Genomic DNA, 21865 nt, shown 5'->3' with positions numbered 1-21865 from the left:
GCTCGCCCTATTTACACGCTCCGATCCGCGCACCTCCAACCCGACTCTCAACCCCGACCTCTTGCCAGTGCACTACCATCTCTCTTCCCTTCCACATCGCCCTCGCCATCGTTACCGTTGAACAACCACCATATCTTGCACTTTGACCTCGATCTCGTACAAACCACGCAACCGGACTTAGACATCCGCCATGCCCATCCTTGCTCGTAAGTTTTGCGAGCGCATACACGCTCCCGAGGCCGTACACTGACCTGCTTTTCTGGTTACAGGCCTCAAACACAAGCTCTCGCGGCGCTTTGACGAGGACAAGTCGTCGTCGTCGCCCGCCTCGTCGCTGCCTCCCTCGCCCACCAAGCCTGCTGCGTACTCGACGGCGGCTGCCACCGACGCGCCCGCCGCCACAGCCCCTGCCACCAACGCACCTGCTACCTCGCAGCCGTCGTCGTCGGTTGACCCCGCTACCACCGCTCCCGCAACCGGTACCACTCCAGTGACTGCTCCAACCACGCCCGCTGCTCCTGCCAACGGCGACACTGCGCCCGAGGACGACGCCACTGATGCGGACGGCCACAGCTTTACCACCAACGGAGCCGTGGTTCCGCGCGTCAACTTGGCCTACTTTACCAACTGGGGCATCTACGGCCGCAAGTACGCACCTTCTGACGTGCCCGCAAGCCAGCTGACGCACATCCTCTATGCGTTTGCCGACGTCAAGCCCGACACGGGCGAGTGCATCCTCACGGACCTGTGGGCGGACGAGCAGCTGCACTATGCCGGCGACTCGTGGAACGACACGGGCAACAACCTCTACGGCAACTTCAAGCAGTTTCTGCTCATGAAGAAGCAGAACCGCGCACTTAAGCTCATGCTCTCCATCGGTGGCTGGACGTTTGGGCCGCACTTTGCGCCCATGGCGGCGGACCCTAAGAAGCGCGCGCGCTTTGTGTCGTCTGCCATCGCCATCCTTGAGAATGACGGACTGGATGGACTCGATATCGACTGGGAGTATCCGGCCAATGCACAGCAGGCGACCAACTTTACCTCGCTGCTCAAGGAGCTGCGCGCGGGACTGACGGCTCATGCAGCCAAGAAGCAGGACAAGGTTCCCTATCTGCTCTCGATCGCTGCGCCGTGTGGTGCAGACCACTACAAGGTGCTCGAGGTGGCCAAGATGGATCAGTACCTCGACTTTTGGAACCTCATGGCGTACGACTTTTCCGGCGCCTGGTCCACGGTCACGGGCCACCAAGCCAACCTGTGGAACATCAAAGGCAAGCCACCCTCTGCAGACGACGCGGTCAACTTTTACATCAACAACGGCGTTGTTTCCCACAAGCTCGTCCTCGGAATCCCCCTCTACGGTCGCGGGTTCCAGAACACCGATGGACCTCAGAAACCCTACAACGGTACGGGACAGGGTACTTGGGAGGCGGGTAACTGGGACTACAAGTTCCTCCCCGTCAAGGGGGCCAAGGAGATGATCAACACCAAGATCGCGGCGAGTTGGAGCTACGATTCGGCCAAGCGCGAGTTTATCTCGTACGATACGCCGCAGAATGTGCTGCTCAAGTGCGAGTACATCCGCAACAAGCGTCTGCGTGGTGCGATGTTCTGGGAGCTCAGTGGCGATGCTACCAAGACCCAGGGCGGTGCGGATAGGAGTCTGGTTGCCTTGACGGCCAAGAATATGGGCACCCTCGACGCAACGCTCAACCACATCTCCTATCCCTTCAGCAAGTGGGACAACGTCAAGAAGGGCATGCCCAAGTAGATCTGCGCACCCGGTGTTCGCAAGACTCGTTCGCATCGTGTCCCTCAATCCCCACCCTCTGTTTTCTCGTTATGGACAATTCAGCTTCGGTTTATGCTATGAATCGCCCGTGTCTTTTTTCGTGACCCCAATTGTTTTTGAAGCCTCTCAAACATTCTCGAACCCAAAATACGAAATCTCCAGGCTCAACCCAGCGAACACGCTTGGACGGGCAGAACAGAGGCAAATGCAATGCGATTGAAGAGTGCAAGCTACGCAGTGGCGGCAGCGGAAGCGGCACCTATCGCGGTAGCCGACAGAATCATCTCGAGACTTCCCCTGACCTGCATAAGGTCGCGCTGCAACCGCAGTTCGTCGGCGACTTTGGCCCAGATCCTTCCGAAAAGATCGTCGATCAGCGGACTCTGACCGATCACACCCGCATACGTGTCGACGATGACGTTGAGCGTGTCGCAGACCAAGTCTACATAGCTCGGGTTGGCAGCGTGGCGCAGCAAGAACCTGAGTACCGGTTCGAGCGTCACATCGTCGCGACCAGCAATAGCGCGTCTAAGCCCATCCGCCGAACCCCTCGGACTACGGTGAATCAGCTCCAAAATCAACCCGAATGTGACGCTGGGAGCGACGCCTTTGCGGAGCGCAGCATCGAGCGCATCCGAGTAGCGGAAGGATTTGAGCAATCGATCGTAGTCGGCGAGCTTGCGTTTGCGCACGGCGTCTACGCGGATATCGTCCGTCGCCCGACGCGCATTCACCTTGCCCGGCTGGTTGGTCGCCACCCTCCCCTGCATGAAGAACTCGTACGCGCCCGCGTTCATAGCCGCGCGTTCGGCTTCTCGACGCTCGAGCTCGCTCGCCTTGATGTCGCGCTTGCGCACACACAGCGTGCCATCCGCCATACCCACCGCAATATGCGACTCGTCCGGCGACACTGCCATCGACAAGATCGGCGAAGGGTACCGCATCGTATGCGTCACCTTGAAATCGTGCGCTGGATCGTACACTTTGACGAGATGATCCAGACCTCCGGTGAGGATACGCATGCCGCCGAGGGACTCGGTGTTGTCGACGGAAAAGTCTGCACCCGAGTGGACCGAAAGCGCGAGCGAGGTGATGGTCTTTTGGTGGTTCGAGATGCTCGCCATGCATCGACCGCCCATCATGAGGTCCCAGACCTTCATCACGGGTCCACCCGCCGACAGCGCCACACCACCTCCGCCGGTCGGATACACCAATACGTCCTCGACAGGCGCGCCGTGGTTCATGGTCATGGCGCATCCGCCCTGTTCGCCCATGCGTGCATCCCACAGCTTGACGGTGGCATCGTAGCTTCCACTCAGCAAGAGCGCCGGGTTGTCGGGCGAAAACACGGCGGATCGAACATAGTCCTCATGCCCCTCGAAGACGTGCACCGCCTTCTGCTCGGGTACATCCCACAGCCTGACGGTGCGATCGTCGGAGGCGGACATGATTTCGGTTCCGTTGGGCGAGAACCTGGTCACATGCACCGGATTCGAATGGCCGCGCATCGTACGCAGAATCGCGCGCGACGTCGTATCGAACACCTGGATCAAGCCCGAATCGTCACCCGCCACCATGAGTCGACCGTCGGAGCGAAAATTCGCTGAGCGCGCTACATCCTTGAAGCGCGAGATGGTCTTGGCGACGCGTGCGTTGCGCATCGAGTAGATCTGGACGCGCGCGCCCGTGGTCACCGCAAACTTTTGGCGTGCCGAGACGCTGGTGGGTTGGGTGGACGTCGATCCCACCACCGAGGTGGGTGCGGCGTCGTCCTCGGATGCGGTAGAGTAGACCGAGACGGGCGGGACAAAGTGGATGGACGTGATGGGCGCGAGCTCCTTGACAAAGACGGGGGCGCGGAACTTGCGCCAGTAGTGCGACTCGGGCGAGCGCGACGACGACGGCCGCGCCGAGCTGGACGCTACCGGCCGCAATGCTGCGTACTCCATGATGGTGAGCGGTGGTGTGCGTGCAGTCGTGTGTTGAGGGGATGGATGGTGAGGATGAGGCTGCGGATGGAGGAGGAGGGGTGCAAATTTGCTCGTGCTCCCATCTGCATGTGGAGAGAGCCAGCTGCGCCTTCTTCCAAATCGTGCGAGACCGGTGGCCCGAAAAATTTCCCAAAAAGACCCTGACCAGCGTCACGTGAGTCCAACTCCCAGATTTAGTTTGTTAGACCGCGAGTGCAGCCACATCTCCTCCAAAAAAGGTGTCGACACTCGGAATCGACTCGTCACGCGAGCGGCGTGGTCGAGGTGCATAAAGTGACTGCTCCTACGCATTCCTGGAAGGCGGCGTTGAGGCATGGTCGAGTCTTGGCGGCGCGCGCGCCACCCAAACGCTGTAGGCACGCCGGCACGCCGGGATGCAACTGGCACGTCACACACCAACGATACGAGCGCAAGGTAAGGCCAAGAAGCTTGGATCACGCAGGCCGAGCATCTGAGCATGCATGAGCGCTCCGGCGGTTGGCGAGATGGGATTTTGGTGGGCGGAGCGCCAAAAATTGCGAGTTTGGTCGAAGTTGAGTGTTGGCATTGCCGGCGAAGCGGAGCGTGAATGCAGGTCAATTTCGCACGTCGGTGGGGTAGCACCCGTCGAAGAGCGTTTGGGAGATATGAATGCTATTCCTGGCGTTGCGGGGGAAAAAGCAAAGCGGATCGGAGCAGCAACGAGCTTGATCGTGCTGTAGCCAAGATCGCAGTCGACAGCTCGAGAGAGAGAGAAGAGGGAGCAGCGGCGGGGGAGGGGCTCGCTAGGCGAGATTTGCAGATCGTTTCCTTTTTCCTTTTTCGCGAGCGATCGGCATCTCGGCTGTCAAGGCGCAGCTCTGTTTTTTGAGCTGCCGACGCGGGGCGGTATTTTCGGCACCTCCTTGCACACGCCGCTTGCCTTGCCAGCACACACACACACGAAGCTCCGGCTGAAACCAACACCAAAATGCAGCGCGCACTCGCACTGCCCAGCAGCCGACAAGGCATCCAACCACTTTACGCACGCACTCTAGGCACTCTACGCGCAGGCGTGCAGTGCGTGAGGCGCGCTTGCATTTCGCGCCCAACCAGCTGCACGCCAGCAAACACAGTCGACATGGCTACGAGTGTTGATCGTGCCCCGCTCCGTTGGGACGGCTGAGAGCAGACATGCCCATTCCATACGCCGCCTCCGTTCCACACGCACGCCTCGACGCCTCTTTGCACCTGTATCGTGTTTACATACAGTCCCGCTTGGTTATGGCTCTTTGGGCAATGAACGCAGATGATGAGCCATCCGAGCTTTATTGGCCGTGTACTGTAGCTGCGCAGAGGATGGCCGAAACAATGCGGCACCATGCGCAGACCCAGACACCGCATGCACCGGCAAGCTTTGTCGAGATGCACCGTCGCTCGCAACAGCTGCACCTGCTGCACCTGCTGCACCGGCTGCACGCTGCGTTCGCTTCGACGATCCTTCAATCTACCTTGCAGGCCTTGCGCTCGTTCCTCCTTCCTCCCGTTGCCGTGGCCGTCGTTCCCCCCTGTTGGCGCCCGTTGGCGCAACTGACCCCTGCCGTCCCTCCTGCCCGCCAACGGCATGGCCCAAATCTCGACGCCCGCGCACACACCGCCTTCCACGAGCGAAGGGCTTCGATGTCTGTGTGCGCATTTTCACTCTCCGCTGCCGCTCAGCTGCCTGTCAAGTTTGCCCTGCAACAGACCCCTTCCCCCCCCTTGCCGTCTCCGCAGCACCGCCTCAGCCCTGGCTTGACTTGACTCCTGTAGATGGTGTCGACACCATACTAACACCACTCCCTCTCCCACTCCCTCTCCATCCACCATCTCCACTTGCTCTCTTGACCCCACTCCCCCATTCCCTTTCACGCTACCCGACCAACATTCTTTTGAACAACACTCCCAACACACTCTTTCAATCCACAGTCTCGTTGAGCAAAACGTCGTCATCGTCAGGAGCAAAGCTAGAAAATCCCGAGACGACATCACTACCTGACGATCCCCGACACACATCCTCCCGCAATGACGCCGACACGCAAGGCGGTCCTGCTCACATGCGCAGCACTGGCGCTGGTGCTGAGTGCGGCGCCGTCGGTGGAAGCGCGCAAAAAGATGCTCATCTACACCTACACGCAGGGCTTCCACCACTACTCGATCCCCACCGCGACCAAAGCGGTACAGCAGCTTGCCAAAACAGCCAATCCGCCCATCGACACCGTACACTCGGACGACCCGAGCGACTTTGAAAAGGATGGGTGGCTGTCGCAGTTCGACATGCTCATGTTCATCTCGGTTTCGGGCAAGGCGCTTTCCGCGGACGGAGCCGAGGCCATGCGAAAGTACATCGAGGCGGGCGGAGGCTACATGGGCGTACACGAGGCATGCGATGCGCTGTACGAGCAGCACTGGTATGGACGACTGGTGGGTGCGTATTTCAACTACCATCCGCAGATCACGCATGCTACGCTCGACATTGTCAACCGCACGCATCCGTCGACGCAGCATCTGAATGCGACGTGGCGGGTGTACGACGAGATGTACAACTTCAACTCGAACCCGTCCAAGTGGGGCAAGCAGTATGTCATCACGGCGGATGAGTCGTCGTATGCGGATCCGGTCGAGACGGTCAAGCAGCGTGCGAGCGAGCAAGGTTCGCCACACCCGATCGCGTGGTGGAAGGAGGGCGATCAGCTCACCTACAACCCGCATGTCAAGGTGGGAGGCGGGACCGACCCTACCAAGCAGGAGATCCGATCGGGCACAGCGGGGACGGGTGGAGAGGGGAGGAGCTTCTATACGGCGCTGGGACATACGAATGCCATGTGGAACGATCCCGTCTTTCAACAGCACATCATGGGTGCAGTGTCGTGGCTCATGGACTCGCCCGTGCTCAAGTCGTCGTCGGCCAACCCAGCGGCGGGCGCCGTGGGTTCGGAATACGACCCTACCGCCGTACCCTCGAGCACGCCAACCGGCCCAAGCGCTTCCGCAGCAACCCTCGATCCGTTTTCAACGCTCGTCTCCGGTACACCTGTGCCCTACTCCAAGTCGGCGCTCCAAAAGAACAGCGCCACGTCGTCGCTGGGTGCATCGTCGCTAGCTGCCTGCATCGCAGCTGTGCTGGCCTCGTTGTTGCCCACGCTCGCATCGTTGTAGTTTCGCTTCGCCCCAAAAAAGCCAGCAGGTCCTTGGCTTTTTCTTGTCCGCTCTCGTCTTCGCACTGCCCCTTAATCTCCCCCCGTCGTCTTGCTGTCTTTGCTCTTTGTCCTCGCGCGGCCGGCCCTCGCTTAGCTGCACGGCCGCGCTGAGCTGTACCTGTATCTGGAATCGTCGTCTCGCCCCCAATCGGAATACGAACACTCTGTACGTTTTTTTGCGCTTCTATTGTGAGTGTGCACGTCGTGGGAATCAGGCTCCGTTCGCTGCATTGTGCAACGTCAGCGTGTGGTGCGGAGTCAAAGGCCATCAGAGCGCCACAATGAAAGCATACTGTAGCCAGCAAACAAAGCCAGAAGAGGCTCAAACAGCGGCCCCCACGCCAGGTTTCACTCGACACGCGTTTTGAAAAAGAGACTCCGCTGCTCCGCGCTCCTTTGGCCGAATTCGGATTCTGGAGAGCAGCTTTCAGGGTGCAGAGAGAGAGAGAGAGGAGGCGCGTGCAGCCGTGCGCGGCTCATTTGGGCTGCAGGTGCCACCGAGCAATCCATCCCACGCGCTCACCACACTCTCCTCTCGACATCATCACCCTCATCACCTCCTTCCTCCGGCTGTCATCGCGCGCGCGTACGGCCGCACCTTCCTTCCATGTCATCGCCAACTCATCCAACAACTCACTTATAAAGGCGCACACCTACCAGCCGCTTGCTCTGCCGCCTGCTTTGCCACGCCCTCGTCGTGCCATGAGCGCTGCCACGCCCACCAGCCCGGGCTTCCCGCTCCAAATGGGCTCAGGCGCCATCGCCGCCCAGTTCGGAGGGCCCTCTTCTTCAGCAGGTAGCCCACGCTCTCGACCTACCACACCGCTCTCCGCCGCCTTCCTCCCCGCCGGCCCCACCTACGACGATCTCAGCAAATGGGAGGACGCCGACGTCGCCGCATGGCTCACCGCCGCTCGCCTCGGTCACCACGCCGCTACGTTCGCCGAAAACGACATTCGCGGCTCCATCCTCCTCGATGTCGACCAGGCCGCCCTCAAGGAAATGGGCATCACCATGATCAAGGACCGCGTCCGCATCCAGGCCGCCATCAAGCTCCTCAACAAGCGCTGCGCAGACGCCGCACTCGCTCGCAGACCCAGCGCCGTCTCCCTCCCGCCCTTGTCGCCCCTCGCAAACCACGCCCTCTACGCAAACGAGGGCGAGATCGAGTACCTCGAGCACGACCACCTCGCCGACAACTCCGCCCCCGGCATGTCGCCCGGCTTCGGCCCCAACTCCATGGGCCTCCGTCGCGGTCAGATGCGCCCGCCACCACTCACCCTCAAGCAGTCCGCCTCTCGCGGCATGCCCGGCCATCCCTCCCCCGCCAACGGCCTCAACAACGCCCATGGCTTCGGCCTCAGCGCCGCTCGCGGTCTCACCCCCGGCGCCGCGCGTGGCAGCGTCTGGAACACCGCCTCGTCCTCTTCCACGTCATCCAAACCCAGCACTGCCGACGGCGCACTTCACCGCAAAGTCAACTCCATCGGAGGAGGCGCAGCTCCAGCCATCGTCGGCGCCTCCTCGTCGTCGCTCTCCTCCGCCCGCCACCTTCACGGCCATGGCCTCCACTCCACACGCCCAAGCACAGCCACCGGCGCAAGCGGCTACTCCAATGCTGGCGGCTCGCTCCAATCGCGCGGCGCGCTCACATCCAATAGCCCCACCGCCGCTACCTTTGGCGGCGCCGCCAGCATCAACACCGGCCGTCCCTCCACCGCCACAGGCGCCCAAACCTACTCTGGCACCGCCATCAACCCCACCAGCTCCGTAGCCAGAGACGGCTACTCCCCGCTCACCCCCATCTCCGAGTCCAACTCTCACGGCAACACGCCCACAACCCCGTCGGGCATCCAGCAGCAGCAGTCAGCAGGCTACTCGGTCGGTCGTGGGCCTTTTGCTTCGTCACAACGCTACGGCGCCTCGCCCGTTCAGTCGTCCTCCTCTGGCAACGCCATTCGACGCGTCGACAGCGGCGAGGGCTACAACCTCATGGCTTCCCAGTTCGCCGGCTACCCACCTCCCAACCCACCCACCCTTGAAGACCTCAAGCGCCGCACAATCAAATTCATCAGCGAAGAGGACAACACCACGCGCATCGTCAACGTCAGCGACTGCCGCGACGCCTACGACGTCATGGCCCGCGTCCTCAAGAAGTTTGGCAAACCCCCCAGCGCCAATAGCTACACCCCCACCGCCGACCAGGGCCCCACCGGCGACGAGCTCGGCGCAACCGAGACGTGGGGCATCTTTGCCACAAGCGCAGACGGTCAGAACACAAAGGCGCTCTCGGACAACGAGCTGCTTGCCATCTGCCACGCCCCACAGCCACACGATCCGCTGCGCGAACGTGGCCTCACCCTCCGCAGGATCCCCAACCATCTCCCCGGCGAGGACGCCCGCAGAGTCCCCGCGCGTTCCGGCCGCAACAAGCTCGAAGCCTTCTTCGGCGAACGCATGCCCGTCGCACAGATGCAGCCCGCCGGCCCAGGCTCGGCCGCACACACAGACGAAGGCGACGCCGGCAGCGTCACCATCAGCGGCAAAAAGATGAAGCGCGCCTCCACCGTCAGCATCATGTCCGGTCTTGGCGTCGGCCCGTTCAGCAGCAGCAGCAGCGCCAGCGCCTCCACTCACACCGCCAACACGGCCAAGACCGACGCAAAGCAGCCCTCCAAGAAGGACACCAAGCATGCCACCTCGCCCACCGTCAGCAGCAAACCCAGCAAGATCCGCAACTTCTTTGGCCAGCGCCCGCCTTCCGAGCTCATCAACACCAACCTCGCCGACTTCTTCCCCTCCACCGACTCCAGGGCTCTCCAGCGTACCGCGCGCCGCTCCATCTATGGCCGCGCGTCGGCGAGCACGCGCTCCAAACGCAACAGCACCTGGAGCTTTGTCGCCGATCCCGATGCGCCGCCGCTGCCCAACAAGGAGTCGCTCGACGGCCACCAGTCCAGCAACACGCCGCTCGACCGCTCATCCGCATCCATCCGCGAACGCACATACGACCGCGGCACCAATCCCATCATCCAGATCGGCTACGACTCGCGCTCCGAAGACGGTCACTCGCAAGACGCGCATCAACGAGCTTCCGCTCAGCACCAGTATGGCGTCGCCGGCCCGCCCACACTGCCGCCCGTTGTGGGTCGCGACTCGCTCGACGAGTGGTCGCGCGACCTCAAGGCCGTCGGCTCGCCCGTGGCCGGATACACCCCGGGCTTCGCCGGCGCCAAGTCGGGCCATCTGCACCACACGCCCATGCAGCCTTCTTCGTCGCAGAACAGCGCCTACACCAGCCGGCCGCCCATGTCGCGACGCGCCTCGGGCGAGAGCGCGCGCAGCCGTCGCAGTCTCGCCTCGCAGGTGCGTCACGGTCTCAGTGCGGCGCGCGAGCGTAACCCAGACACGGCCAGCCTGCTCACCGTCGATGAGATCACCCAAGAGGTCGAGAACCGAAGAGAGAGCATCTCGCTCGCCGGTGCAGGCGGCGGGTGGGTCGTCGACGAGGACGGCGTGCCCATCCCCATCCCCGGCGCTGCTTCGGCACGCTCGTCGTCCGCCGCCGCCTCCACACGGCCGTCGAGCGGCATCTCGTCCGCCTACGTCCACGGCAGTCATGCCGGCCACGATGACGACCAGGACGACGAGGAGGCCAACGAGTCGTCGGACCTCGAGGGCGCGCCTCGCGCATCGAAGGCGCGTGGCGCAGCGTCCAAGGCGGCGTCGATCCGTACGGTGGCGAGCCACTCGGCGGACCGTGCTGCGTCGGTGCTGCATGCGCCCGGCGACGAGTCGGACCGCCACCTGGGCGATCCGATGGCCGTGACGCGCAATGCGACGTCGCGCGCCAGCTCCATCTCGGAGCTGCGCCGCTCGATGGACGAGCACGCCGACTACAGCGACGGCGGCTCCAGCTCGGTGTATACCGACTCGGACGTCGACTCGGACGCCGACTCGGACACGGACGACGACGACGAGCCGGACGTCTACCTGCCGTCGGCCAACAAGCCGCCGATCAAGTGGCACAAGGGAGCGCTCATCGGCGCCGGCTCGTTTGGCAACGTCTTCCTCGGCATGAACGCCAAGACGGGCCTGCTGATGGCCGTCAAGCAGGTGGAGCTGCCGTCGGGCGACTCGCACCTCGACCAGCGCAAAAAGGGCATGCTCGACGCGCTCGAGAGCGAGATCAAGTTGCTCAAGACGCTCGAGCACGAGAACATCGTGCAGTACCTCGACTCGTTTGCCGACGGCAGCCATCTCAACATTTTCCTCGAGTACGTTCCCGGCGGCAGCATTGTGGCGCTGCTGCGCAACTACGGTGCGTTTGAGGAGCCGCTGGTGCGCAACTTTGTGCGACAGATCCTCAAGGGGCTGTCGTTCCTGCACGATCGTGGCATTATGCATCGCGACATCAAGGGCGCCAACATTCTCGTCGACAACAAGGGCGGCATCAAGATCTCGGATTTCGGCATCTCGAAGAAGGTCGAGTCGGATCTGGTGTTGGCGACGAACAAGGCTGCGGGTGCAGGTGGGGGTGGTGGGGCGCCAAGGCCGAGTTTGCAGGGGAGTGTGTTTTGGATGGCCCCCGAGGTGGTGAAGCAGACGAGCTATACGATCAAGGCGGACATTTGGTCGTTGGGATGTCTGGTGGTCGAGATGATCTCGGGCACGCATCCGTGGGCTGAACTCAACCAGATGCAGGCGCTCTTCCAGATCGGCATGGGCAGGAAGCCGAGTTTGCCCGACGAGATCAGCCTAGAGTGCCGCGATTTTTTGGAAAAGACGTTCGAGCTCGATTACAATGCCAGGCCGTCGGCGGAGGAGTTGTTGGAGCATGCGTTTATGGGAACACAGATGACCTTCCCTGCGGCTGCGGGTGGGGTAGGGGCGGGTGATGCCGCGGGTGGGGGAGAGGCAGGTGCAGATGGGGGAGATGCTGCGGTGGGCGGTGACGCAGTGGGGGAGGAGGGCGAGTCTAGCATCAGCACGAGGGAGAAGGAGAAGGAGAAGAGGCCGACGCGGTCCAAGTCGACACGCAGGCTCGAGAGGGAGAAGCGGCAGAAGGAAGCGGCGGTGGTGGCGGTGCCGGCAGTGGCAGCGGTGGATTCGGGTACGCCTAATACGCCCACGGCTGCGACGGCGGGCATCGCTGCGGCGAATGCGGCAGGTGCAGATGCCCAGGCCGCATCAGCTCAGGTGGGCATGCCGGAGAGCGTGTCGACGTCGTCGATCGCCACTGCGCGCGGCGTGGCGGCGTCGTCGGCGACGGATGCGCACGAGGGCAAGGACGATGCGTAACCTTCATCCGCGCAGCAATGCCAACAATCGCCGCCGTTTGTGTGTGGCGCACTGATGTGAGCAGGTCAAGTGCGGAGAATTGCGCATGGCGGTCTGATTTGTTGTGGCACCATTGTGTGCACTCGCATCATGGCTGCGGGGATTCTGAGTTGCGAGGTTTAAAGGCGATTTGTAACGACTGGAGAGAGACTGAAACGTATGTTGCTGGACGAGAGATGAAGGCAAGGTGCATTAGGAGGGCCAAGTCCACATGGGCCTCGTCACACAGGCACAGGGCTTTGTCACAGCCGCACGGTGATCTATGGCAATGCAAGGATGCAGTCAATACAGGAGCAATGCTGGATCGTGCTCTCGCGCGCAGCAACGTGAGCAATGGATCGTGAAGTGACAAAGTCAGAGCATACCAAGCCGACCAAAGCCATGCCAGACTCGCACCAGACGGGCCAAGTCCGAAGAAGCACAGCTTGCATAACCGCCTGACGGTGAAGGCTGTGAACTTCTCCACCTTCGCGAAAAAGCGAAGAAGCATGGTGCTATCAAGAGCGAGAGTCACAAAGCCATGCCGTGAAGCCCGAGTCATGCCGTGTCCAAGCCGAGTTGTCAGATGTCATGTCCGTCAGAGCTCAGGTAAGTCAGGCAGGCAGACGGTACGGCGGCATGGCTGGGACGGGCGAGGCGGCAGATTTTATGAGCGGCGTTGGCCAATATCGTCCAGGGGGACTGGTCGTGAGATGCATCGGACAACGTCGGCATCATCCGTGCGGGTGCGAGCAGTGTGACGCGAACGTGGACTTGTACGCACCTGCCAGCGTGGAGGCTGCAGCGCGCACAATGTATGCGTAAGGTCGCAGTCAACCTCCCTCGTCCAGATCGGGATGTGTGCGTGCGCGATTCGTCGCTCCGAGGAGGGCGGCGGTATCTACGATGCATGCGGTCGAGGTCGAAGCCGCATGTCTTGCGTTTCTAGATGTCTGACAGGCAGCCTGCGGTGATAGTCACCACACCAGCCACCTGACGGTTTCATCACGGTGCACATGACGCGTTAACGCCACTTGTCGCCACCAGTGTGCTCGCTATGATACTGTGACTGTCCAGAGTTGCGCACGTATGTCACTCATTTTGACATTCCAGGCGGGTTGCTTTGGCAGTAGACATAGTCTTCTGCAGAGAGGGGGTCGATCTAGTGCATGAAGAGCCCCACATACAGTATACGAGCGACGGACTAGTGCAGCGACGAAATAGGATTGAGGAGAGGGTATGCGTGTTGGAGTCGCTCAGCTGCCTCCTGCGTTCTGCAGCTGGACCACAAGCCCCCCAAACAGGAGAACCAAATGAAGCCATGGCGGGAACATCTCAGACGTGGGGCGTGCAGGGAGCCACCTTACTTCTCGGCATTGAAACGGCTGCGTGGGGCCAACAATGTGAGGACGGAGGTGGGCAGCAACGAAGCGCTTCCAACCACAACTCGGGTGGGACTGCACAGCCATGTCTACCCCTGCCCAATTCCAGCACGTTTCTCCACCACGGTCGAAGATATAAGGTCTCTTCCAAATGCGACTCTCTACCGCTCTTGCCCATCTTCACCGCCTGCTCAACTTCGATCATGCAGTTCACTCGTCTCACTCTCTTCGTCCTTGCCGTCGTGGCGGGCCAAGTTGCCAGCAAGAGCATCAACCGGCCGGACGACCCGACTCAATTCCTCAAGACGGACGACAACATGGTCGGCGCCTACTGCGAGCACAAGGGTACTGTTCCTGCTGGCGACTATGCCTGCTTCCGTCTTAATGGCGATATCCGCCAGCGTATGCAGTCCGCCGACGACTCCACCAAGGGCTTTGTCAACACCGCCGGAAACAGTGAGTTCCCCATTCCATCCCATCCTCGCCCCCTCCCTTCTCCTCTCTCCGTCCCTTTTGTGAACAGGTGAAGGGTTACGGAGACTGATGCTTGTGCTTCGGCGGGCTAGTGTTTGTGGTGTTGTTGGACCCCGCCACCAAGGTGATCGAGTTCCACACGGACAGAACGGGCGTGTGGATCTCCCATCCCGATGGCAATCCGTGCGTGGTGGTTACTACGCTCAATGACGCCGACTGGAACGGCAACCAGGATGGTGGTGACGACGGATCGGTCGATCACAACGCCTGCACCACCGATCCTGCCATCTGGCTCGCTGATTGAGTGCGAGCTTGCGCTCAGCCCCGACTAAGCGCAGTGTCAATGCACACGGTGCCAGTCTCCCGCGTTCGTCGTGCGTTGAATAGTAAAGACTGATTCTTTGGGCTTGGGGCATGGTAGTGTTTGTGGTGGTCTGCGACCCCGACATCGAGGAGATGCAGTTCCAGACGGACAAGACCACCGTCTACATGTCGCATCCCGCTACGTCCGAGTGTCTGATCGTTACTACGGTCAACGACGCAGACTTGAGCGGTGAAGACGGCCCCGGCTCCGTTGGCCATAGTGCCTGCAACACCGATCCTGCCATCGACCTCGACGCTTGAATGCACACTCGACCCCCTCTCTCGGTCTCCGCGTCCGTCCTGCGTTCAATAGTGGAATGTGACCGAAGACTGATTCCTTTCTGCTTGGAAACGCTAGTTTTTGTGGTGGTGTACAAGCCCAACAGCGGAATTTGGGCGTTCCAGACGGATAAGACGGTCGTGCACATCTCGCAGTCCGAGACGTCGGACTGTCTGTACGTTACGGTCGAGGATGCTGCCTCGGCCGGTGACGACAATGGACACAGCGACCACCATTACGCCTGCAACGGCGATGGACCCATCGCGCTCGCCGATTGAGTGCAAGCTAGCGCTCGGTTCGGAGTGCAGTATCGATGCACCCGTTGCCCGCTTCCGTGTTGCTCAACCTTTCCATGCTTTGATCGAGATCCAATGTCATGCTTGTTTTTCGCCATTGTTGCCCGAGACCAACCGAGAGATTGAGATACGACCGAGTGCGCCAGGTATCGATCACTGCTCACTTGAAGTGGCCCTGCACACGCTCGTGACTGTCTTTCTGCTGTGTGCAGTTCTCCAAGCATTTACGCCACGACGGCGCCCTACAGTGGTAATGGCTCAAGGTGTCGGGTCCGAGATCCCTGCTCGCAAGTTGGGCCGGGCGACCAAGTCATGCATATGCAAGAGCAACACAAGTCAGACTTGCTCTCTATTGCGCACCAACATGCATTCGGAAACGGCGCACAAAGGGTGTAGATGAAGCATGGATGGGCATTGCACACGGTGTAGCACCTGCGCACACGATCATCATGTAACGCTAGGTTCAACAATGAAGAGCGACGCCCGCTGTGCGTTTGGCCGGCTAGTAGACCAAGATGGGTGGGCTCCACGAACAGCCCTGGTACTCTCTGCTGTCTCCGCCGCTGTCGAGCGTGCTGACCTCCAGACAAGGCACACTGTAGCTGATCACCACGTCCATCCTGTCCGTGCTAAAAGCCTCGGTCTTGCCGTCGAACATGACCACAAACCCTACACTCCCCCCTGCAAGTCAGCGCCTTCCCCCCGAACACGACTGAGACCAAGGTGTTTGTACTTACTATTGCCGGCCGAGTTGACGTATCCATGCATGGAGGCATCGGTCGAGGTCATGTGGTCTCGAATGTTGCCGATGTACTGGAAGCATACAAACTGGCCCTGCGGAGGATCGTAGCGGTTGCAGTAGCGGCCGACCAGGTTGTCGTTCGTTGCAAACCGGCGCATAGCATTACCGGCCAAGACGCTGGAGAAACAGGTAAGGAAGAAGATGCAAAGCGACGTGAAGAACATGTTGGAAGAGAACGTGCGGATGACTGAATGGCAACAAAAGGGGGCTGAGATGAGCGCGTATTTATGTCGACGTCACCGACTTGAAGATGCGTTGGGAGAGCTTCTCCGAGCACGCACTGCTGCGGAAGCCCACATTGCGTGGTCGGAACGCTGGGATTGCCGGTGGGGCAAAGCGATCTCGCCTCGGCTGGCTGCGAGTAGTGCAGCACAGCCCTGCGAGCTCGAACTACAGTGCTTCATTCTGGACTGACAGTGGAGCAACGCCCGCAAGATCACTAAGAAGACGTCGTGGTACAGCCAACCCGCTTGGAATCCACACACGCACATAGTTCGACTCTTCCTATGCGCATATTGCACAGCACCTCTTATCGTTCGTGAGGACGAATCCCAGACGCCAAAGCGACTCTCACCGTGCGAACGACCTTGGACGCCATCGTGATCCCCACCGTGTGTGTGAGAGCGAGCTTTCGACGCCACAGCGCTTCTCGCCGCGTGTGTGTGGGAAAGAGCTCAACCCGGCTGCGTCGTCCGACGTTTGGCGGATCCTCAGGTGGCTTATCGCATCGACCACGCGTGCATGCAAGAGCTCCGCATATGAAAGCCGGTGATCCTTCGGTGCAATGGCGCGTCAAAGATCGAGTAGCCACGTGCTACGCGTTGCGTTGCGTTGCTACGGTATCTGCTGTCGCGGGCTCAGAAGGAGTGACTCGGCGCAAAAGCGTAAAGCCTTGATCGTACCGCTGTTCTGCAGTGGGCTGACGAGGAGACGATGCTTGTCGTGGCTGGTTCTCTCCATACGAGATGACTCTGTTTGATAGTAGTATAGCACGATGCAACTCTGCGAATCGACCTCGACCCTGGCGACAAGATCGACGCCACAGCAAGCCCAGATCTACAACTCGAGCGAAAAAGATAGCGCGGCAATGCGCCTCGAGCGGACGATGCCAAGACGCAATCATCCGGAGCTGCCCGACGCGGTTAACCACGCTGAGCCGCTTCATTCACTCTTCACACGCCACGGCCGTGCATGTGCACCGCTCTCCGCGCTCCGCCTTTCCTCGCATGCGTTCTTCGATTTCCACATTCGGCGCGACCGAATGAGGGTATGACTTGTCTTTGTGCGGGTGGGAGCTACTGTACACGGTTCCTGGACTTTGCTCTCTCACGGAGCTGGCTGATCAGATCCTCGCCCACTGCACGCGACGCCGTGCGCACCGGAGCCGACCTGACCGACTCCACCTCCTCCTCCTCTCTCCGCGTCTTTGCTGCTGGATCCACAGATATTGATCCGCTTCGGCCGCGAGCGTCGGCGTACTTGGCCGAGCGCTTGGGCCGGGTGTGTGGATGCTGGGTAGCAGATGCGAGTGTCGCATCTTCTCTGAACTTTGCGGGCACGGCAGGGGGGTCATGGGGTGGTGAGACGGACGAGCTGGACGAGTGCAGCGCGAGCGAGAAGCGGCTCCGCTCGCTCGCACTTGTCGCCGTCAACGTAGCTGCAGGCACCAACTCTCTTCGAGCCGCTACCTCTCGCGAAGGCGAATCTCCGCCTTCCGAATGCGGAAGGGACGCGCTCCGCCCAGTGCGTGCACTTTCCCTCGTGGGCGGAAGCAGCGCAAAGCTGGTCCTGGGCCGCTGTCTCGGCGTCGACGTGACCACCAGCGCGGTGAGTGGTGATGAAGATCGCTGCATCGGTGACGACGATCCCCCGGACCTGTTTGCTGCTGCCGCTGCCGAAAGCGTACGCAGCCTTTCGGCAGTGATACTTCCCGCGCCAAACCGTGCCGCAGCTCGCAGCTGTCGTCTGCGCTTCACCTGGTCCGTCCACCGCGTCCACACCATCTCCACCGTCTTTCGTCTGGCAATCCTATCTGCGTCGTTGCTCATCTGCGCTTCGGGCAGCTTGTCTCGCCAGTGCTGCACGGCAGTGCGCTTGAGCGACGTATTGCGCATGCGGATCGCGGGTAGCATGCTTGTGTGCGACTGCCACGAACGCAGCGCCCATTGCAATGAGAGCTGCTGTCGCCGCATGAGCATCTCGTATTCCTGCGTCGCCAGAGCGCGTTCCCGCATCCTGTCCCGCCACAACGCCACCGTGCTCGCAAGCCGTCGTGTGCGTACCGACGCGGTCAGGAGCTCCTCCTTCTCGCGCCGCTCCTTCTGCGCCCGAGCCGATGCGAGCCAAAGTGCAAATGTGCGCTTCTTGCGATCCTCCTGCTTGACGTCGATATAGCTGTTCATGAGCGCCAGTAGGTCATCGTGTCGCAAACACGCATCGATCCACGCATAGAAGGCCGTCTTGACCAGCCGCCTGTCGCGCTCCTCTTTGACTTCAAGCTCCCTGCTGCGCACCTCGATTATGCGGCCGACCCATTGGCCAAGATACGACCGCGCCAGCATTCTGTTGCTCTTGGAGAGCGAGCGCTGCAGCAGCGAATCCAGGCGTTGCTGCTTGGCTGTTCGGGCGCGCCAGATCTCAAACGTCTGCTGCAACAGCCGCCGATCATGCGAGGCTGCTTTACGCTCTGCGCGCTGCTCGCGCAGCTGAGCACGCCACTGCTGGAACCCAGATCGGAGGACGAAATAGTCCGACACAGCGGCGGCCTTCTCGGCGCGCAGGCGGAGTTGCAGATGGTTGCTCCTCCAAGCGACAAAGGCGTTGCTGCAGATGCTCTCGCTTCTGCGCGCCACGGCAAGCTCTTCTCGTGCTTGGATATGCTGTGCAACATTCTTCCAGCGCTGAAACACCACCGACAGGCTATGCCGTTGGCGTTTGCATGCGAGTGTAGATTCGCGCTGCTGCAAGCTTTCGACAAGAGCACGGTGGCGGTGCTTCCAGTGGTAGAAAGCGCTTTGCAGGCTTTCAGCGGCTTGGGCACGGTCGAATAAGGCTGCGCGCGCATGCAGCTGCCAGCGCCGAAAGACGACGCCGACTGTCTCCCACCGGCGGTCATCGTGGATCTCGGTGGCGGTTCGCTGCATGTTGGCAACGGTTTGGAGTCGATGGCGCCAGGCTGTGAGTGCGCTTTGTTTGACCCTGCGCAAATGCCACCGTGCTGCGAGCGCTTCCTGCTTTCCATGGACACGCCGCTGGTCGAGCGCCATCTTCCACGAGTCAAGCGCGGCAAGCTTGAGGCGGCGTTCCGTGAACGCCTCGGCGAGCCTCGAGAGCATGGCTTTCTGCCTCCAGTCGTGAAATGTATCCAAGAGCAAGATGCGATTGTGATGGTGCTGGAAGTCACCGACGGCGCTTGCTGTCTCGGCTCGCTCGGTCCACACGCTCCACGCGTGCGCAAGCGTAGCTCGATTGTGCTTGGCCTTGGCTGCGCGTTCGCGAGTGCGTAGCTGCTGTACATGCAGCGATCGCATCTGCCAGAGGGCAAAAGCGCCTGCCTGGAGATGTCGTCTTCGCACTCGATTGGCGACGGCGTCGATCCGACGCTCGCGCCAGCAATGTAGCGCCTGCGTCAAGATGCGCTTGCGGACGGCCACGGTGGTAGTGTAGTAGGCGGAGCGCATGGACTCCTTTCTGAGCTCCTGCTTGCGCTCTGCGGCGATGTGCGTGGTTCGCTTCCAGCGGCGGAATGCGGTGAGAGTACAGCGCACGCGATCTGTTCTTTCGCCTATGCGCCGTCCTTCGAGATCCTGGTGTGTCTGGGCGCGCCAACGCTCCCACGCTTTGGTAAGGCGGACGCGGGCAGCGGCTGCAGCTGCATTCTGGCACTTTTCAGCCTGTTGCTGAGCCAGGGCGGCCCACCATGCCAGGGAGACTTGAAGAAGGCGGCGTTTGCGGAAGAGGTCTGCGAGATGCTCGTCTGCTGTCTGCCTTTGGTCTTGCTCTCGCTGCCGTATTGCGGATTGCGAGTTTCGCAGCTGAGCACGTTCGAGCTGAGAGGAGCGAACGAGGTCGTCGAAGCGTCGCTTGGTATCGTTGGGGAGGCGAGGCGTCGTCTGTAAGGCAGTCTCGCTTGAGGCAGGAGGAGATGACGATCTCTGATTGGAAATGTCGTTATGGTAGCCACGGTGCAGCTTTTCTTCGGGGTCGAGCAAAGTGCTGAGACGAGCTTGGATGGCCGAAATGGAGTCGTCGAGCGAGGGTTGTGCGTGCTGTGCTTGAGCGTTTCTGTCGTGGTGGGCGCCGTGATGTGACCGACCTTGAGGCTCTGCTCGTGAGACCAATGGTGGAGGCGACGGGCTTCTTGAGCGTTGTGAGCCAATTGCAGCACGTTGCGGGCGTGGTGTCGTTCGCTTAAGCGGATGATCTCTCCTCGGTGCGCTGCGCTGCGAGACGTGATCGAGCAAACGCCAGCTGGGCTGGGAGGGAGGCTCGACACGATCGTGTGTCGAGGAGCTGGATGCGCTGGCTTGCGAGCTCTGCGTCGAGGCGCTCTGATCGGTCTCGTCGCCGCTGTGTGGATCGAGACCGAAGGCGAGGCGGACCGAGTCCCAACGCTCTCGCCAGTTTGTGCCGCGTACTTTGACGAGGCTGAGGAGGATGGCCCAGAGGTGAGTGTCCCAATCGGTATCGGTTGGGGTGTCTCGGGAATGGTGGGACCTGTGCTCCAACTCGGATGGCAAGAGGCGAGTATAGGCACTTTTGAGCTGCGAAAAGTCAGCCGCTTGCGGCGGGAGGGTGGAGATGAGGCGGTCAAAGAAGTGGATGTCATCGTCGGTCAAAGCCTTGAAAGCCTGGTTGATGGAGAAGCGAGACGAAGTGGACGGAGGTGTGGTGGAGGTGGAGAGTGTGGTGCGAGACGTGCTGGCGACCGAGGCGGCGGTATGGGTGGTGGAGGAGAGCGACGCCTGCAGAGGCGACTGGGACAGCGGCGAGGGGTAGTAGGGCCGATGGGTGGATTCGCGCGCATGAGCTTGGTGCAAGTTGCGACGCAGCTCGTCCAAGCCAGATGGCGTGGGTCGAGGACGAGAGAAGACGGGGCGGCCTCGGTCATCTGCGTCTGCCATGGCGGTTGTGCGAGCCGAGCGATACGAGTCCATGTTTGCTGTTGGACAAGCTCTTGGTCGATGGGTGCATATGCTCAAGGAGGAGCTCTAGGTAGTTGCTTCGAAGCCGTCAAGAAGGTTGCAGGCATGGCGCTAGCTTCGAGTTGGAGAGCATGATCGGGAAGTGATTCGGGAGATGTTACACCAGCCTGTGGATGCGAGCGCCTCTTGCGATTGAATGCTCCGTGCGAGGGTGGCGTGCGGCGGGCTGCTGAGGCCAAAGTTGGCGAACAAGCGTAGACGAGCGTCGAGACCAGGTGTGGGAGCAAAGCCAAGCTGGTTGAGCTTACCGTTGCCGCTCGGAGTCGGTTTGTGCTCGGTTTAGGGTTGAGTGAGTGAGGGGAGTAGCGGTCGAAGGAGCACCGCATTCACTCTGGCTCTCTTTCCTGTGATGGCCGGAAGCCGAGCCGAAAAGCGCGAAAGAGGAGAGAGCAGAGCAACACTTTAGCACGGCCACCTTTCCGGGGCGTGGTGGAGGAACCGAACACTCAGGGTCCGCTGCTGCCCTCCAGCAGAGCTCGGAATTTGCCAGAGAGGCGCGTCGCGTGCCGACCGGAAAAGCCATATCGGCAGCCCGATAGCGATCTTCCTGCAAGACCCTGACTTCAATCGCGGCTCGGAATTCGGTCGGCTGGGCGGATCTTTTTTGAAAAATGCACGGCTGCACGAAGAAGCGACGGCGAGGGCAAGGGCAAGGGCAAGGGGCGAAAAAGAGACACAACGTGTTGCCGCTCTCACAGACGCGCCGTGGCCACGCTCTCTCTCGCCTTGGCCCGCGGCAGGAAGAAGTTCAGCCCATTTTTTTTT

General features: G+C 61.0%; 9 protein-coding genes across 9 annotated transcripts; 6 read left to right on the top strand and 3 right to left on the bottom strand.

Annotated features, from left to right (window-relative positions):
- Positions 1–190: 190 nt before the first annotated feature.
- Positions 191–1771, top strand: PAN0_037d6314 (glycoside hydrolase; the record flags this gene model as incomplete). The annotated part of the gene is made up of 2 exons (XM_014798239.1): positions 191–206; positions 270–1771. The coding sequence occupies 2 exons, from the start codon at positions 191–193 to the stop codon at positions 1769–1771; spliced, it is 1518 nt and encodes a 505-aa protein (XP_014653725.1).
- Positions 1772–2022: 251 nt separating this feature from the next.
- On the bottom strand, positions 2023–3741 carry PAN0_037c6313 (trp-Asp repeat-containing protein; the record flags this gene model as incomplete). Its single annotated transcript, XM_014798238.1, has 1 exon — positions 2023–3741. One exon carries the CDS (start codon positions 3739–3741, stop codon positions 2023–2025), a length of 1719 nt encoding a protein of 572 aa, XP_014653724.1.
- Positions 3742–4935: 1194 nt separating this feature from the next.
- PAN0_037d6312 (uncharacterized protein) lies at positions 4936–5544 on the top strand (the record flags this gene model as incomplete). Its single annotated transcript, XM_014798237.1, has 1 exon — positions 4936–5544. The coding sequence occupies one exon, from the start codon at positions 4936–4938 to the stop codon at positions 5542–5544; it is 609 nt and encodes a 202-aa protein (XP_014653723.1).
- Positions 5545–5805: 261 nt separating this feature from the next.
- Positions 5806–6939, top strand: PAN0_037d6311 (class I glutamine amidotransferase-like protein; the record flags this gene model as incomplete). The annotated part of the gene is made up of 1 exon (XM_014798236.1): positions 5806–6939. The coding sequence occupies one exon, from the start codon at positions 5806–5808 to the stop codon at positions 6937–6939; it is 1134 nt and encodes a 377-aa protein (XP_014653722.1).
- A 743-nt stretch (positions 6940–7682) lies between these two features.
- PAN0_037d6310 (putative kinase) lies at positions 7683–12281 on the top strand (the record flags this gene model as incomplete). The annotated part of the gene is made up of 1 exon (XM_014798235.1): positions 7683–12281. One exon carries the CDS (start codon positions 7683–7685, stop codon positions 12279–12281), a length of 4599 nt encoding a protein of 1532 aa, XP_014653721.1.
- Positions 12282–13620: 1339 nt separating this feature from the next.
- PAN0_037d6309 (uncharacterized protein) lies at positions 13621–14459 on the top strand (the record flags this gene model as incomplete). Its single annotated transcript, XM_014798234.1, has 2 exons — positions 13621–14137; positions 14248–14459. 2 exons carry the CDS (start codon positions 13621–13623, stop codon positions 14457–14459), a joined length of 729 nt encoding a protein of 242 aa, XP_014653720.1.
- Positions 14460–14611: 152 nt separating this feature from the next.
- On the top strand, positions 14612–15076 carry PAN0_037d6308 (uncharacterized protein; the record flags this gene model as incomplete). The annotated part of the gene is made up of 2 exons (XM_014798233.1): positions 14612–14738; positions 14877–15076. 2 exons carry the CDS (start codon positions 14612–14614, stop codon positions 15074–15076), a joined length of 327 nt encoding a protein of 108 aa, XP_014653719.1.
- Positions 15077–15596: 520 nt separating this feature from the next.
- Positions 15597–16060, bottom strand: PAN0_037c6307 (uncharacterized protein; the record flags this gene model as incomplete). The annotated part of the gene is made up of 2 exons (XM_014798232.1): positions 15597–15763; positions 15832–16060. 2 exons carry the CDS (start codon positions 16058–16060, stop codon positions 15597–15599), a joined length of 396 nt encoding a protein of 131 aa, XP_014653718.1.
- A 1131-nt stretch (positions 16061–17191) lies between these two features.
- On the bottom strand, positions 17192–21052 carry PAN0_037c6306 (uncharacterized protein; the record flags this gene model as incomplete). Its single annotated transcript, XM_014798231.1, has 1 exon — positions 17192–21052. One exon carries the CDS (start codon positions 21050–21052, stop codon positions 17192–17194), a length of 3861 nt encoding a protein of 1286 aa, XP_014653717.1.
- Between the last annotated feature and the right edge of the window lie 813 nt (positions 21053–21865).

This window comes from Moesziomyces antarcticus (assembly GCF_000747765.1).
Source record: "Moesziomyces antarcticus DNA, scaffold: scaffold_v10037, strain JCM 10317, whole genome shotgun sequence".
In the NCBI taxonomy this organism is placed as follows: Eukaryota; Fungi; Basidiomycota; class Ustilaginomycetes; order Ustilaginales; family Ustilaginaceae; genus Moesziomyces; species Moesziomyces antarcticus.
The sequence above is the reverse complement of the archived record's forward strand: the minus strand, read 5'-3'. Positions and strand labels throughout refer to the sequence as shown.